Source organism: Corythoichthys intestinalis, chromosome 8 (assembly GCF_030265065.1).
Source record: "Corythoichthys intestinalis isolate RoL2023-P3 chromosome 8, ASM3026506v1, whole genome shotgun sequence".
NCBI classification, from domain to species: Eukaryota; Metazoa; Chordata; class Actinopteri; order Syngnathiformes; family Syngnathidae; genus Corythoichthys; species Corythoichthys intestinalis.
This window is the reverse complement of record NC_080402.1, coordinates 4705159-4719777: the sequence shown is the minus strand read 5'-3', so window position 1 is coordinate 4719777 and position 14619 is coordinate 4705159. Positions and strand designations below refer to the sequence as shown.

General features: G+C 41.7%; 1 protein-coding gene across 1 annotated transcript in view; it reads right to left on the bottom strand.

The window, feature by feature from the left end:
• The window catches only part of hhip (hedgehog interacting protein), a 102597-nt gene that overhangs the window by 40137 nt on the left and 47841 nt on the right, over positions 1-14619 (bottom strand). The window contains exons 5-8 of the mRNA XM_057844074.1: positions 12185-12336; positions 9172-9345; positions 8963-9106; positions 4023-4141 (exon numbers count right to left, since the gene is read on the bottom strand). Of these exons, the coding sequence (XP_057700057.1) occupies positions 4023-4141; positions 8963-9106; positions 9172-9345; positions 12185-12336 (589 nt within the window). The remainder of the gene's footprint in view (positions 1-4022; positions 4142-8962; positions 9107-9171; positions 9346-12184; positions 12337-14619) is intronic.

The window sequence follows — 14619 nt, the reverse complement described above, 5'->3', positions numbered from 1 at the left end:
CCAATAAATGTTGTTCTACTTCACGATTGTGTCCCACTTGTTGTTGATTCTTGACAAAAAATTAAAATTTCATATCTTTATGTTTGAAGCCTGAAATGTGGCGAAAGGTTGCAAGACTCAAGGGGGCCGAATACTTTTGCAAGGCACTGTATTGGTCTACGTAAAGGACGTCAGCCAAGGTCGGCCCCCCGCATTTTTACCACACCAAATCTGACCCCCTTTGCAAAAACTTTGGACACCCCTGCTCTAAAGATTATTTTTTCCCCCACAATATTCCGAACTAATTCAGTGCCAAAGATGTGTTTTTACATTTTTTCGCAGGAATTTCTTGAGCTAATCGTCTGTAAATTCCAAGTTTGTAGACAAGATTAAAGTGCATGTGACACGAAAAAGCATGTTTATTTCATAATACACGCGGTATTTTATGCTCCTGAATGATATGGACCGCTTGGATGTGTGTGGAAGCGATCGCTATATTTATTTAGTTTTTTTAATCCCGCGCCATGAAAATGAGTGACTTCCGGCTTCGGTCTTGCATTGTTGAGGAGGGCGCTGTGACGTGTACAGGTGAAGGTGTCCTCTTCACTATACAGCTGTATTGTTGTGTATGAGGACTAAGGATTCAGCTGATTTTGCGGATTAATAGATTTATTTTTCGCATCACGCCAGCCAAACGGCTGCAGAAAAATCTTGCTGTATGAGGCAGAGGCATGTGCGCCTTTTTGGAGTTTCAAAAGGTTCCCATTCACTGTGGATATTGGCCAAAACAAGCCCTACTACTGTGGGACCATTGGACTTACGAAGAAGTGAGTAAACATCCTGTTTTGTAGTATTTCAAATACGAATACAGCGATTACAAAGTAAAGACTACAAACTTTCTTTAAATAAAGGACTACTTACATTTGATCATTGATAGGCATGTAAAAAGCTCTCCTCATGCACATTAGCTGCACGTTAGCTGCACATGAACTGCAGCCGCCCTCCTCCGGGGAACGAGCTGTAAATTGCTCTCCGCCGGGCAATTTGCCGATCCGCGAAGACAATCGACAACCCAGCCGTCATGTCAAATAATCAGGGCTAGTTATGTGTGATTTTCCGCTTCGAAGACTTTGAAACATCACTCGGTTCGGGTTAGCATGTCGGCTACCTGTCACGCCTCTTGGTTTGTTTACATTCTCCGAAGCCGGGGAAGGGAAATGACATACAGTATGTTCGATTTAGGTGTCATAAAATATCGTTGGGGAGGTGCGACAGTAATAGTGAAGTCGACAGTTTTGACTATTATGGAGTAATTTTGCCATGTCGTCCTGAATAAGTGCATTTTTATTATTTCATATTCCATTTAGCACAAGACTGTTATTTGTCATGACCATGCCATTTACTGTATTTAGCAAATGGGGAAAATACTTGGATAAAAAGAATATCCTGTAAAAATATTGAAGAGACAGAAACAATGACATTTTGCAGCTCTCTTCATCGCGTTTTCCTTGTTGTGAATAGTTCCCCCTCGACGGGCTGCCTGGTCCTTCTCAAGCCATTTATTTAGCTATTGGGGAAAATACTTGGATAAAAAGAATATCCTGTAAAAATATTGGAGTAGACAAACAAACAACGACATTTTGCGGCTCTTTTTGTCGCGTTTTCCTCGTTCTGAATAATTCCCCCTCAATGGGCTGAATAGTCAAACTGATGAGCCCAGTCTCCCGCTGACGCCATCCACCTGTTGGGGACGCTAGAGCCCTATAATGGTAGGCGTGGCTAACTGGCAGATTAAAAGACTAATTTCTCCTCATCTGCGCTTTGCTAAATTGTTGTATATAGTCGAATCGTCTCAAAATATGATTCTAATTCACATAATAATGCGATTTAAGACTTTTTTTTCTCCTGTCGTATGCTCTTTAACCCTTTAACACCGAACGTGTCGGCAGCGACGCGTTTACGCATATAGTCTTTGAAGCTTCGTCATGCTGTAATTACGTCACCCACGTGCCTGTGGTTGATCTCATTTGAAAGTGCAGAAGTTGATGTCCACACCAGTTTTTATTTGAAGTCAGTCGACCAAGAAAAACGGGAGATAATGTCATTTGAGTTTTGTAGTTTTCTTGCACTCATAAATATGCATTAAAACGCTGCATGGACCATGTATCTATCTTCATATATCCATCATTTCTTGTCCTTTTTCAAAACCGAAAGCAGCACAAAAGACTACATATCCCAAGAGCCGTTCTGATGTCAAGAAGGACGAACCGAACGCGATCATTTTTAATACATTTTCGAGCGAGGCGCCAAGTAATGAAAGGGAGGCATGCGAAGCAAGCAACGGCCAGTTGGCTTGAGCGAGCGACTTTGAAACGTGCGGAATGAATCGAAAACTACATTTAGCGCAAGCTAATGCATTATTTCATTAACCAAGGAAGAAGATGAGCCGTATTTGTCGTTGTTTTCTTTGGATAGGTCGGCGTCTCGGCGAGTAGAAGTGACAGCAGCGCGAACGGCGAAAGAGTAGGCTGTGTGACGTTGTGTGTGACGCAGCTCCGTGACCTGTTCAAGAAGAAGCTTTATTGAGTGCGCAAAAAAAAAAAAAAACTTAATTGGGTCGCATGCCTGAAAATTTTTTATTGAACTACTTGTCAATATTTTTTTTAAATACTTTTTTCCAATGTTATATATATTTTTTCTTCACTATAATCGTTTCAATTTTTATGTAGATGTGTGCTCGAGAAGCTTCATTGCATGTACGTATCTACTTTTGATAAGGTGATGGGTACAACACCTAACTTCACAAAGAGATATCCTCCAAACCCTTTTTGTGTTAGGTGATATATATATTTTTTATCTCACTATTTTACACTGTATATAACCTGTTTTGACCATAGTATGTGTAAAGGCCAAAAACGCCTATGACCATACCTGCTGTTTGTGTTGAATAGTCAAACATAAAACAATTCAATCTTATTTTTCTCTCTTGAATGTTTCTCTTAACAAGTTGAATAAATATTATCAAACTTCAAAACGGTTGGTCGAGCATGTTTGGTTGTCAATGGGACATCAACATTACAAATTTTGAAAAAAGATTTTGGATTTTTTTTGTCTTTTTGGGTCCAAAATGTGGATTATAATTGGTCCGTGAAGAAAACAACAGTTTGGACATGAAGTTCAAGGTGTCCTGAAAAAAGGGACCCAACTTGGGCCATTGTAAACAATTTTTTTCTTTGAAATATATAGGCAACATCAGATGCATGCAGGTGTTAAAGGGTTAACTCATTGATTGAAAACACATTCAAATAGATTGGATGCCTTATAGCGTCAATGGCACGAAATGACAAACACACAAGAAACTTTTGTCCGAGCAGAATAAAATCCACCACTTAAGAGCGCCGGCCATTAAATATGACATTCGTGGAGGTTTTCGTGTTGCGTTTTGGGTCTGCATTGTTTCTGTCCCGCACGGACTTTGGCAGACGTCCGCGCTGTCCGGTTCATAAGTTTGACGCTGATGTAATAAGACTTATTTTTGGAGCGTGGCGGAAATGTGAACGGCGGCTGGCGGGCTGATTTCCCGAAGGTAATGACTTTCCCGTTTAGCTAATCGGCCCCCGTGGCGGGGGGGGGGGGCGAACACACATTTGGGTTGCCAAAGTCATCGTTATTAAGACAAACATTTTAATTGTGGAGGAAAAGTGGGTTAAAAACAGTGTCTTGTTCCTCTCGGAACCCTGCAGAGAACGTCAATCCTGCGGTTATTGGTGTCGACAGCGCTAAATCCGAGCTGGGATGCAATTTTGAGCATTCTTGGCGCCACATTTTGACATTTAACCTTCTCTACCTCGGCAGTGAGCCCGGATTGTTTCTCCACGGGTTGCCAAAGTGCTGCGTTCTTACAAAATGGCTTTCAGGAAAAGGAAATACGTTTTTGAAATCACATTTCTTTTCTGCGGTCGGGTAATTCTCATGAAAGTTTTGGCTTCACGAGAATCACCCGGTCTCAGTTTTTGAGCAAATGGAGTAAGAAACAAATTTACCGTAATCTTTCCCCTTGTAAATCTCCAAAATTCTCCCCGTGGTGGAGTTTCTGCCGCTGGCGTCCGTACAGAGGAAAAGGAGGCTCCCGTTTTCCGTCTGGAGCCGATCCATGCTGCACCTACGTCGCGGGGAATGGCAGAGAATGAGCGCGGAATGAAATGAGATTGGGTAGCAGGGAAAAAAATTCGCGCAGAGGCGACTGCTCTAAGACCACAATAGAAATGTCAGAAAATAAGTGATCAATTGTTGTTACGGTCATTGACTAAATAAGCGCAACAACTAGACATGTGCCAATTACCGGTTTCAAGGTATCCTGTGATATGAAAATGTCACGGTTTCAAAACCACAAAACAATTCCGTCATACCATCTCTAAGGTATTAGCTAAAGATGTCCCGATCATTTTCAAAGTATCGGAATCGGCAAAAAAATATCGGAGATGCCTTTTTTAAATATACTGTATAGATATATATTTTTTAATTAAATCGTTTTCTAATTGTATTTAACGTACAGACATAATATGTTACACTCATCCAGAGTCTTTAGTTTTGGCTTAAAGTAGGGCTATCGAATTTATCGCGTTAACGGCGGTAATTAATTTTTTAAAAAATAATCACGTTAAAATATTTAATGCAATTAACGCATGCACTGCACGACCCACTCACGCATTGTCGCGTTCAATCTATAATGGCGCCGTTTTACCTATACTGTATATAGAGCTAAAAGGCAGCGTAAAATGAGTAGAGTGATTTTTAGCAGTCTTTGGAGGCTTTTTTTAATTGGCTAAAGCTTTACAATCCCTCTCTCAACAATTAGAAATATCGTGGGAAGCAATGTGGGGAAGAAAGGTAGTAGTTGATCTTTTTCTTAACACCCTATGTTATTTCCCAACGCAGAGAAGACATATCAATTGGTGCCACTACGCACAGTCATGGTTGCACTTCCCGTCATGCATTTGGGCAGAACAGTTAAATGGCTACAGTATCATTTACTGAAAGCTCAACAAATACACTAGATGGCAATATTTAGCCACAATATACAAAGTCACATTTATTCTTTAAGAATTACAAGTCTTTCTATCCGTGGATCCCTCTCACAGAAAGAATGTTAATAATGTAAATGCCATCTTGAGGATTGTCATAATAAACAAATACAGTACTTATCTACTGTATGTTGAATGTATATATTTGTCCGAGTTTTATTCATTTTTTTTCTTAATGCATTGCCAAAATGTATATGATCGGGAAAAATTATCGGGAATGATTGGAATTGAATCAGGAGCAAAAAAAAAAAAAAAAAAAAAGCAATCGGATCGGGAAATATCGGGATCGGCAGATACTCAGACTAAAACGATCGGATCGGGAGCAAAAAAACATGATCGGAACAACCCTAGTATTAGCTATTTTGTATGTCCCAAAAATTCAGGGATAAATCCCTCACAGGCAGCTGCAAGACTCAACTCTCCCCCACTAGTCGTTGATCAGTGTGAGTGAGTCAGCTGTGCTACACGATGGCTGGAGGAGGTGAAACTCCTGAACGAAATCGCTGGTATGGGAATTTTTCAACTACAGAAAACTTCCAGACGGCCGCGGCTTAGAGGAGAAAGGCCATCCGACATGTAAAACATGGTTGCGGAGGGTGGCTGCCGTGGAGGCAATACCTCCAATATGATTTTGCATTTATACACAATAAAAGATAGGTAAACACTGTTATGAATGTTTCCCACAAGCTACCACAGTTAACTCCAGCGTGTTTAGTGAGTCTATTTGTAAAACATTAAAAAAATTATCGCGGTAACGGGCAGTAATTTATGTTTTCTAAATAATCACGTTAAAATATTTGACGCATTCAACACACATGCCCCGCTCAAACAGATTAAAATGACAGCACAGTGTAATGTCCACTTGTTACTTGTGTTTTTTGGTGTTTTGTCGCCCCATGCTGGCGCTTGGGTGCGACTGATTTTATGGGTTTCAGCACCATGAGCATTGTGTAATTATTGACATCAACAATGGCGAGCTACTAGTTTATTTTTTGATTGAAAATTTTACAAATTTTATTAAAACGAAAACATTAAAAGGGGTTTAATATAAAATTTCTATAACTTGTACTAACATTTACATTTATTTTTATTTATATTTATGGATTGCTTTAACAGAATGTTAATAATGTTAATGCCATCTTGTGGATTTATTATTATAATAAACAAATACAGTACTTATGTACCGTATGTTGAATGTATATATCCGTCTTGCGTCTTATCTTTCCATTCCAACAATAATTTACGGAAAAATATGGCACATTTTATAGATGGTTTGAATTGCAATTAATTACGATTATTTTTAAGCTGTAATTAACTCGATTAAAAATTCTAATCGTTTGACAGCCCTAGTTTTTCTCTCTGACAACTGCCTGTGTGAGAGAGAGCGTGTATAATGTAAGCATGATACGAGTCATACACACATGCTTTTTACGAAAAATAATTCAATTATATTTGTTCTGATGGCAATAATGTTGAGCTGTGGCTGTGGTTTTAATTTTATTTAGAATATTTCAGTTATTTGTTATTTTTTAAAAATGATTTCAACATTATACTAATTTGCTAATATGTTTTGAAAAATAAAAATCCTGTTTAATGGAAAAAAGTTCTTTTTTAACACACAGATATCTCAAATTAACACATTTTAGAGCTGTAATTGCAATACCGTGATACTGTGAAACCGTGATATTTTGGCTTCAGGTTATCATACCGTCAGATTCTCATACCGGCACATGCCTAGCTACAACGCTCTCAACTTTTGTTCCGAGTCAGCTTTTTAATCAAATGTTATGACGCGGCTTCACAGTGCTTTAAATAGTTTGGAAACTGAGCATCTACAGCGTTGAGAGTGCATTTTCTGCTGCAAAGAAACAAGATGAGTCATTGGATGATAGAGGTGGGAACCTCTGGGTAGCTCACAATAATGACGATCTCGCAATATAGCGATAAAAACAACTGTTGATATATGGGTCAGGAAATCATTTTAAAATATTTTACGATACAAGTAATAAACAAAACTAGGCCTGCAAGCAGGACTGAATGGGCCCTCGCAGTTTGGCACAACTCGGACGTCACACATGTCAGAGTGGTGGCTGATCGTACCCCTCTCATCATGTCATGAGAACCTAACACGTGCTTGAAACTCGCTCTTTTTAAAAAAATTTTTTATGAGAAACACATTCACACATCTAGGAGAAAAAACCTCTATTGAAGAGGGTCCTCCAAAAAAGGAGGTGCAACTGAGCTGTGCAGCCACGCCCTTACACAAAACCAAAATGAATCTTCTACTTGGGCCTACTTGACCAAGTGTGCCAAATTGCGTGGATTTACAAGTCCATGAGAAAAAAATCTGCTTTCATTTAATGGCGAACGAAGGGTCATCATGCCAACAGACGGAGACATGTGGACATGGGCCTTACAATGTAGTATTACAAAAGGTCTTGTAACAACAATGACCGATCTGAAAAGAACTGGACATGTATATGAGTGAATTTGTGTTGCCACTAGTTGCCGCTGTAGGATTGTGAAGCAAATGACCCCGGCAGGACTCTTCAGGGCTCAAATATAACCAAGCACGTGAAGTTTGGCAGAAATATGTTGTATGTCTGCCAAGTTATAACTGTTCAAAATTTGTAGCGAGACAAAATGACGACTGTCATTTTCAATTTGCCTGTTTGGACCCTTTTGCTTTAATAAAACCTCAATATTTTTCATCAGGTACCGGAACACATGTCTTCAGGCTTCACTGATTTGAGGTCAATTGATTTTCCCTTGGATTAGGAGCCTGTCTAGTAAAAAAGGGCGTTTCCTGTTCCCAACACGGGGCGCCAAGCCTAAGGGAAATATTTCAATGCAGTCGTGTTCAGGCTGGGATACCTTTTATACATGCCAGATATGAAAAAGACCGAACCTCGTATTAGGGAGTTATTCGTCATGTACTGAATTTGGCGTGTTGCCAAAAAACAGGCCAACTTTGGTACCACGCCCAGGTAAGGCCCGTGAATGAACGCTCTACGTTAAACCTAATAGGAGAGGCCTTTTTGAAAAATTCAAGGGGGCACCAATTAGCCATTTTGTGACTTTTTTTTTTTTTTTTCGCAACGTCGCAAAATTATCAAAATTTAGGCCAAGCCGCATGTACAGTGGGGAGAACAAGTATTTAATACACTGCCAATGTTGGCAGTGTATCAAATACTTGTTCTCCCCACTGTATGTGAAACTTTTGGTGAGTTTTCGTGCATTTTAAGGCACCCAAATTGTCCATTTTTCGTTTTTCATCAGTTACCCGAACACATGTCTTCAGGCTCCACGGATTTGAGGTCAATTGATTTTCCCTTGGATGAGGAGCCTGTCTAGTAAAAAAAAAGGGCGTTTCCGGTTTCCAGTAAGGGGCGCAAGGCCTAAGGGAAATATTTCAGTGCAGTCGTGTTCAGGCTGGGATACCTCTTATACATGCCAGATATGAAAAAGATCGAACTTCGTATCAGGGAGTTATTCGTCATTTACTGAATTTGGCGTGTTGCCAAAAAACAGGCCAACTTTGGCACCACGCCCAGGTAAGGCCCATGAATGAACGCGCTACGTTGCATAACCTAATAGGAGAGGCTTTTTTGAAAAATTCAAGGGGGCATCAATGAGCCATTTGTTACGTTTTTTTCGCAAGGTCCCAAAATTATTGAAATTTACGCCAAGCCGCATGTATGTGCAAATTTTGGTGAGTTCTCGAGCTTTTGAAAGCCTTCAAATTGCCCATTTTCATTTGTCCCCCAAAAACATATTATAACAATAATAGAAGTTCCCACCCCTGCTCCACAAGAACAAGAACAAAAACACCTCCTCAGTCTAAATCTTAATAAATGATAATAGTAGGAAATTACAACGGTTTTTAATGTTTGACCCACCTGCCCGGATCGTGTAAACCTTGCGCGAATATTTCCGGCGGCTGGTTGGTACTGTTGAAGTATGGGTTGTCCCCCGGTATAGAATATGGAGATGCGCATTCATCAGTGTCCACGTCCACTCGTAGCACAGACCCTGTGAAATCACTACACACAAACGAAGCCCAGTGAGGTCTCGGCGATGTCCGGGCCTTCCTCTGATTTCTCCTCACCTGAGTCCGTCCATCTCCTCCATGTCGTCCAAGGTGATCATGCCGTCGCCTAAAACAATGTGCAGCAGACCGTCGGGGCTGAAGAGAAGCTGCCCGCCCAAATGTTTCCGGTGCAGCTCGGCGACTTCCATCAGTACCCGGAGGGTGCGTGCGTCCACCTGGTTGGGGTTCTTTCTGAGGTTGATCAATAAAAGCCAAAAATTGCAGAAGGTAAGACGTCAAGTAGTTTGCCATGCGTAGACGTTGAATACATTTAAACTGGAGGGTATACATTATTGTAATGAGAGAAATTTACCAAAGCTAGCTTAAAATAGCAGAATGCAATGACGACCAAGTCATTTTTTTTTTCTTTATCAACAGGAAATGATACAAAAAGTACAGGAAGTGACACTGAGATACCCCAAAATGGAAAGGAAGTGACCTGTAACTACTGTAAAATTACAAGGAAGTGACCCAAAATCAACAGATCGTGACTAATGAACATAAATCGGTCTGACAATACCCTAAATCAACAGGAAATTATTTTTTAAAAAAGTACAAGAAGTGACACTGAGATACCTCAAAACGTACAGGAAGTGACTTGTGACTACTCTAAAATTACAAGGAAGTAACCCAATATTAACGGAACATGATGAAATACCCTAAAATGTACAGGAAGTAACCTGTAAGTACAACGAAGTGACCCAAAAATGTCACTTCCTGTTGATACCAGGTCTCTTGTTGATATCGGGTCACTTCCTGTTGATCTGGGGGTATTTTGGGGTCACTTCTTGTTGTTATCAGTTCACTTCCTGTTGATTTGGGGGCATTTTGGGTCACTTACTGTTTATATCAGGTCACTTTCTGTTGATTTGGGGTAATTTTTAGATCACTTCCTGTTCATATCATATCACTTCCTGTTGATGTGGAGACATTTTGGGGTCACTTCCTGTTCATATTAGATCACTCCCTGTTGATATCAGGTCACTTGGATGGGAAATCAATTGGAGTGAATGGAAGTTCTTATGCTATTGAAATGAATAGGAAATTTAGCCTATTATTTATTAATGGGAAATTTTGGCCATTAAAAATGAATGGGTATGTTTTTGTCACTTCCTGTAGATTTTGAGGCATCTTTGACTTCCTGTAGATATCGGGTCACTTCTTGTTTTTGGGGGGGGGCGTTTCGGGTTCAGTTCTTGTCCATGTTGCCGTCCTGTTGATGGGGGGGTTCAGGTTCAGTTCCTGTTGATTTGGGGGCATATTGGGGTCACTTCCTGTTTATATCAGGTCAATTCCTGTTGATTTTTAGGACGTTTCAGAGTCACTTCCTGTTGATATCAAGTCACTTGGATTGGAAATCAATAGGAGTGAATGGAAGTTTTTGTGCTATTGAAATGAATGGGAAATTTTGACCATTAAGAATAAATGGGTACTGTTTTTGTCTCTTCCTGTAGATTTTGAAGCATCTCTAACTTCCTGTAGATATCAGGTCACTTCCTGTTTTTTTGGTTGGCTTTTCAGGTTCAGTTCCTATCCATATTGGGTAACATCCTATCGATATGGACGGAATTTCAGGGTCACTTCCTGTTGATTTGGGGGCATCTTGGGGTCACTTCCTGTTGATTTTGAGGCATTTCAGGGTCACTTCCTGTTCATATTGGGTCACTTCCTGTAAATTCTGAGGCATTCCAGTGTCACTTCCTATTAATTTGGGGGGCATCTTGGGGTCACTTCCTGTTTATATCGGGTCACATACTGTTGATTTGGGGGCATTTCAGGGTCACTTCCTGAGGTGACTTCCTGTCAATTTCAGGTCACTTTTTGTTGATATCGTTTCACTTGGGTTGGAAATCAATACGAGTGAATGTGAAAGTTTTTGTGCAATTGAATGAATGGGGAATTTTGCGCATTAAGAATTTAAGGGAATTTTTGGCAATTAGAAATGAATGGCTAGTTTTTGTCACTTCCTATAGATTTTGAGGCATCTCTGACTTCCTGTAGATATTGGGTCACTTCCTGGTTTGTTTTTTTTGGAGGGGGGGGGGCATTTTGGGTTCAGTTCCTGTCCATGTTAGGTCACTTCCTATTAATATGGGGGGATTTCAGGGTCACTTCCTGTTGATTTTTGGGCTGTTTCTGGGTCACTTCCTGTTGATATCAGGTCACTCAATTCCTGTTGATTGGGGTAATTTTTTTAATCACTTCCCGTTGATATCTGGTCACTTGGGTTGGAAATCAATGAATCAGTGAATGGAAGCATTTGTGCCATTGAAATAAATGGGAAATTTTGCCTATTAAGAAGTAATGGGAAATTTTGGCCGACAAAAATGAATGGGTATTTTTTTTGTCACTTCCTGTAGATTTTGAGGCATCTCTGACTTCCTGTAGATATCGGGTCACTTCCTGTTTTTTTTTATGGGGAGGGGGGGCATTTCAGGTTCAGTTCCTGTCCATATCGGGTAACATCCTATAGATATGGGCGGGATTTCAGGGTCACTTCCTGTTAATTTTGGGGCATTTTGGGGTCACTTCCTGTTTTAATATCAGGTCACTTCCTGTTAATTTTGGGGCATTTTGGGGTCACTTCCTTTTTATATCAGGTCACTCTCTTCCTGTTGATTTTGAGGGTAAGGGGTTGGATCACTTCCTGTTCATATTGTGTCGTTGGTGTAGGGTCACTTGGACTGGAAATCAATATGGATGAATGGAAGTTTTTGTGCTATTGAAATGAATGGCAAATAGGGCCATTGGAAATCAATGGGAAATTTTGGCCATTGGAAATCAATGGGTAAGTTATTGCCAAATTTTGACTGAACCGTACGTTTTTGGCAAAAAAGGTTTGTGGGTCCTGAATTTTTTTGATGTGTAAATGATGTGATATGAACAGAACGTTACATAACCTCCCCCCCACCAACTCAACTCAATTCATTTTACGATAAAAATCATGATACGAAAGCCACCCCGGAACATATCTTGAAGTACCACCGTAGCTATTTTCCTTATTAGCTCTAAGGCGTGATCAAGCGGTTACCTGGACACGGTGTACTCGACCACGCGGAGAATGTGGTCGTGCGGGCCGATGGCCCAGCGCTCCTGGTTGGTGGTGTAAGAGACGTAGAGCTTGCCATTCTTCTTATAATTGGGATGGAATGCCAGGCTTAGCAGGCCCCTTTCATCTCCGCCCTGCAGTCAGACGGCAAAGCACAAAAGATTCAGGAGTTAATTATGTCCCGCCTCGGTCGTGTGGGTTCCGAATGGCCCCCCGCTAATCCCCCTTTTTATTTATCCATCACATTCCCTTTGACACCCCTGGCATTCTCTCATTCTTCCCTTTCAAACCGTCGCCTGTTTCGCGTCACACCTCCACCGCGCTCCTTCAATGTACCATTACCCGCCATTATAAAGCGTTTGACTCCGAGCGCGGCCGTTCGCGACTCCGCCCACTCGTCCTCGGGGATCGGGGTCCCCCCCTCCGCGGCCGCCCGCGACGCCCCTCCGAGGTGGCCCCCCATTGTGCGGTGATTTGTGTGTGTAATCTTTGGGGGATATCCGTGAATGCGGCGCTGAGTGGCTCAAAGAATTTATTAGCTCGCTCGCAGTTCATAGGGAGCACAAAAGTGCAGAGTGCTTCAACTACGAACCCCCTCCGTCACCCCTCCGCTCCTTCCTGGTTTACACAAAACGCATGCGAAATTCACGGCTTGAGGGGAGGGTGCCAACTCCCACCGTCTTGGCAACATGTTTAGAAAACATCTAAATTGCTTGTGTAATATGTAAACTTTTGTCTCGGCGCGTCACTACCCCGGTGGTCTCGTCGTCGTAGCTCGCTGTAATAATCAGCGAGACGCTCTTCTTTGCCGTGAAAGAAGCAGATCTGGATGGGTTTTCAGTGTGCTTATATTAACAACAAAAGTGAAGGAAAATGATATTCCAGGGTGGTGAAACTGATTTACATTGTGGACCAAGTTGTAGTAGGGTTGTCATGACATCAGATAAATATATACATTGCTGGTCAAAAGTATTGGCACACGTGAAATTCTGTCAGATAATGCTCAATTTCTCCCCAAAAAATTGCAATTAAGGAGCATTGGTAGTAATATCTTCATTTATTTATTTATTTTTAAACCTGTCCTGTTCAGCTGTTTGACACGGAGAATGAAAGTCTCAGTGTCCGGTTGGTCTGAACAGTTTTAATGTTTCACATTGAAAGTATGACTTACTCTCATTGTGATCATTCAACATATCTCGTTTATTCTGACAAAGCAGGGAACAGGAAGGGGTTTTGGGGGAACAGAAGAAAAGAAACACAAACAACAACAAGAAATACAGTGAACGCCTACACGAACTATTAATATGTTGCTGCAATCGTCAGTTAGATGTATTTCCGGTTGACACCATGTGGGGGGCCTGTTGACCAAGTAAAGAAGGGGAGAGGGGTGGGGAAGTCTATAAGCTAAGTGATTGGGAGGGGTAGAATGTACACAAATCAGCTCTGTGATCTAAAACCCAGTAATTGTGTGAATAACTTGTGAGTGTAAGCCCGTTGGCAACCGACCCTACGCCGCCCCACCACCAGTCTCGGCACCGGGACGCCCGACCCAAGCGCACCCAACTACATCCAGCCATCAAGAGCCCCACCAATCAAACGACAGCCACGCAGACGAGCGGAGACACTCGTCCAGAGAGGGGGGGGGGGGGTGCAGTCCATCCCTCCTCCTGCAGCCCAGCAAAGGAGCCATCGTCACTCCCCCGGGATCCAGGTGGTCCCCTGGGCCACCCGCGCTCCCATCAACCAGCCCTCAGGGATAGGAAGAGGGGACGCACCACCAACCCCACGGCCGTCCCCATCCCCGTCCGCCCATTCGGCCCACGAGCCACAGCCCCCAACTGGCACAGCACGCCACGGCATCCCCAGCGGCCCACCATCTTCATTTATTTTGCTTACAATGAAAAACACAAAAGAGAATGGAAAAAATTAAATCATCATTTTACACAAAACCCCAAAAATCGACCGGACAAAAATATTGGCACCCTTTAAAAAATCATGTGATGCCTCTCTAATTTGTTTAATTAACAGCAGCTGTTACTTATCTGTGGCACATAACAGGTGGTGGCAATAACAAAATCACACCTGCTGCCAGTTAAAATGGATTAAAGTTGACTCAACCTCTGTCCTTGTGTGTACCAAATTGAGCATGGAGAAAAGAAAGAAGACCAAAGAACTGTCTAAGAACTTGAGAAGCAAAATTGTGAGGAAGCATGGGCAATCTCAAGGCTAAAAGTCCATCTCCAAGACCTGAATTTTCCCGTGTCTACCATGCGCAGTGTCATCAATAAATGTAAAGCCCACGGCTGTGGCTAACCTCCCTAGATGGGGACGGAAAAGAAAAATTGACGAGAGATTTCAACGAAAGATTGTGCAGATGGTGGATGAAGAACCTCGACTAACATCCAAACAAGTTCAAG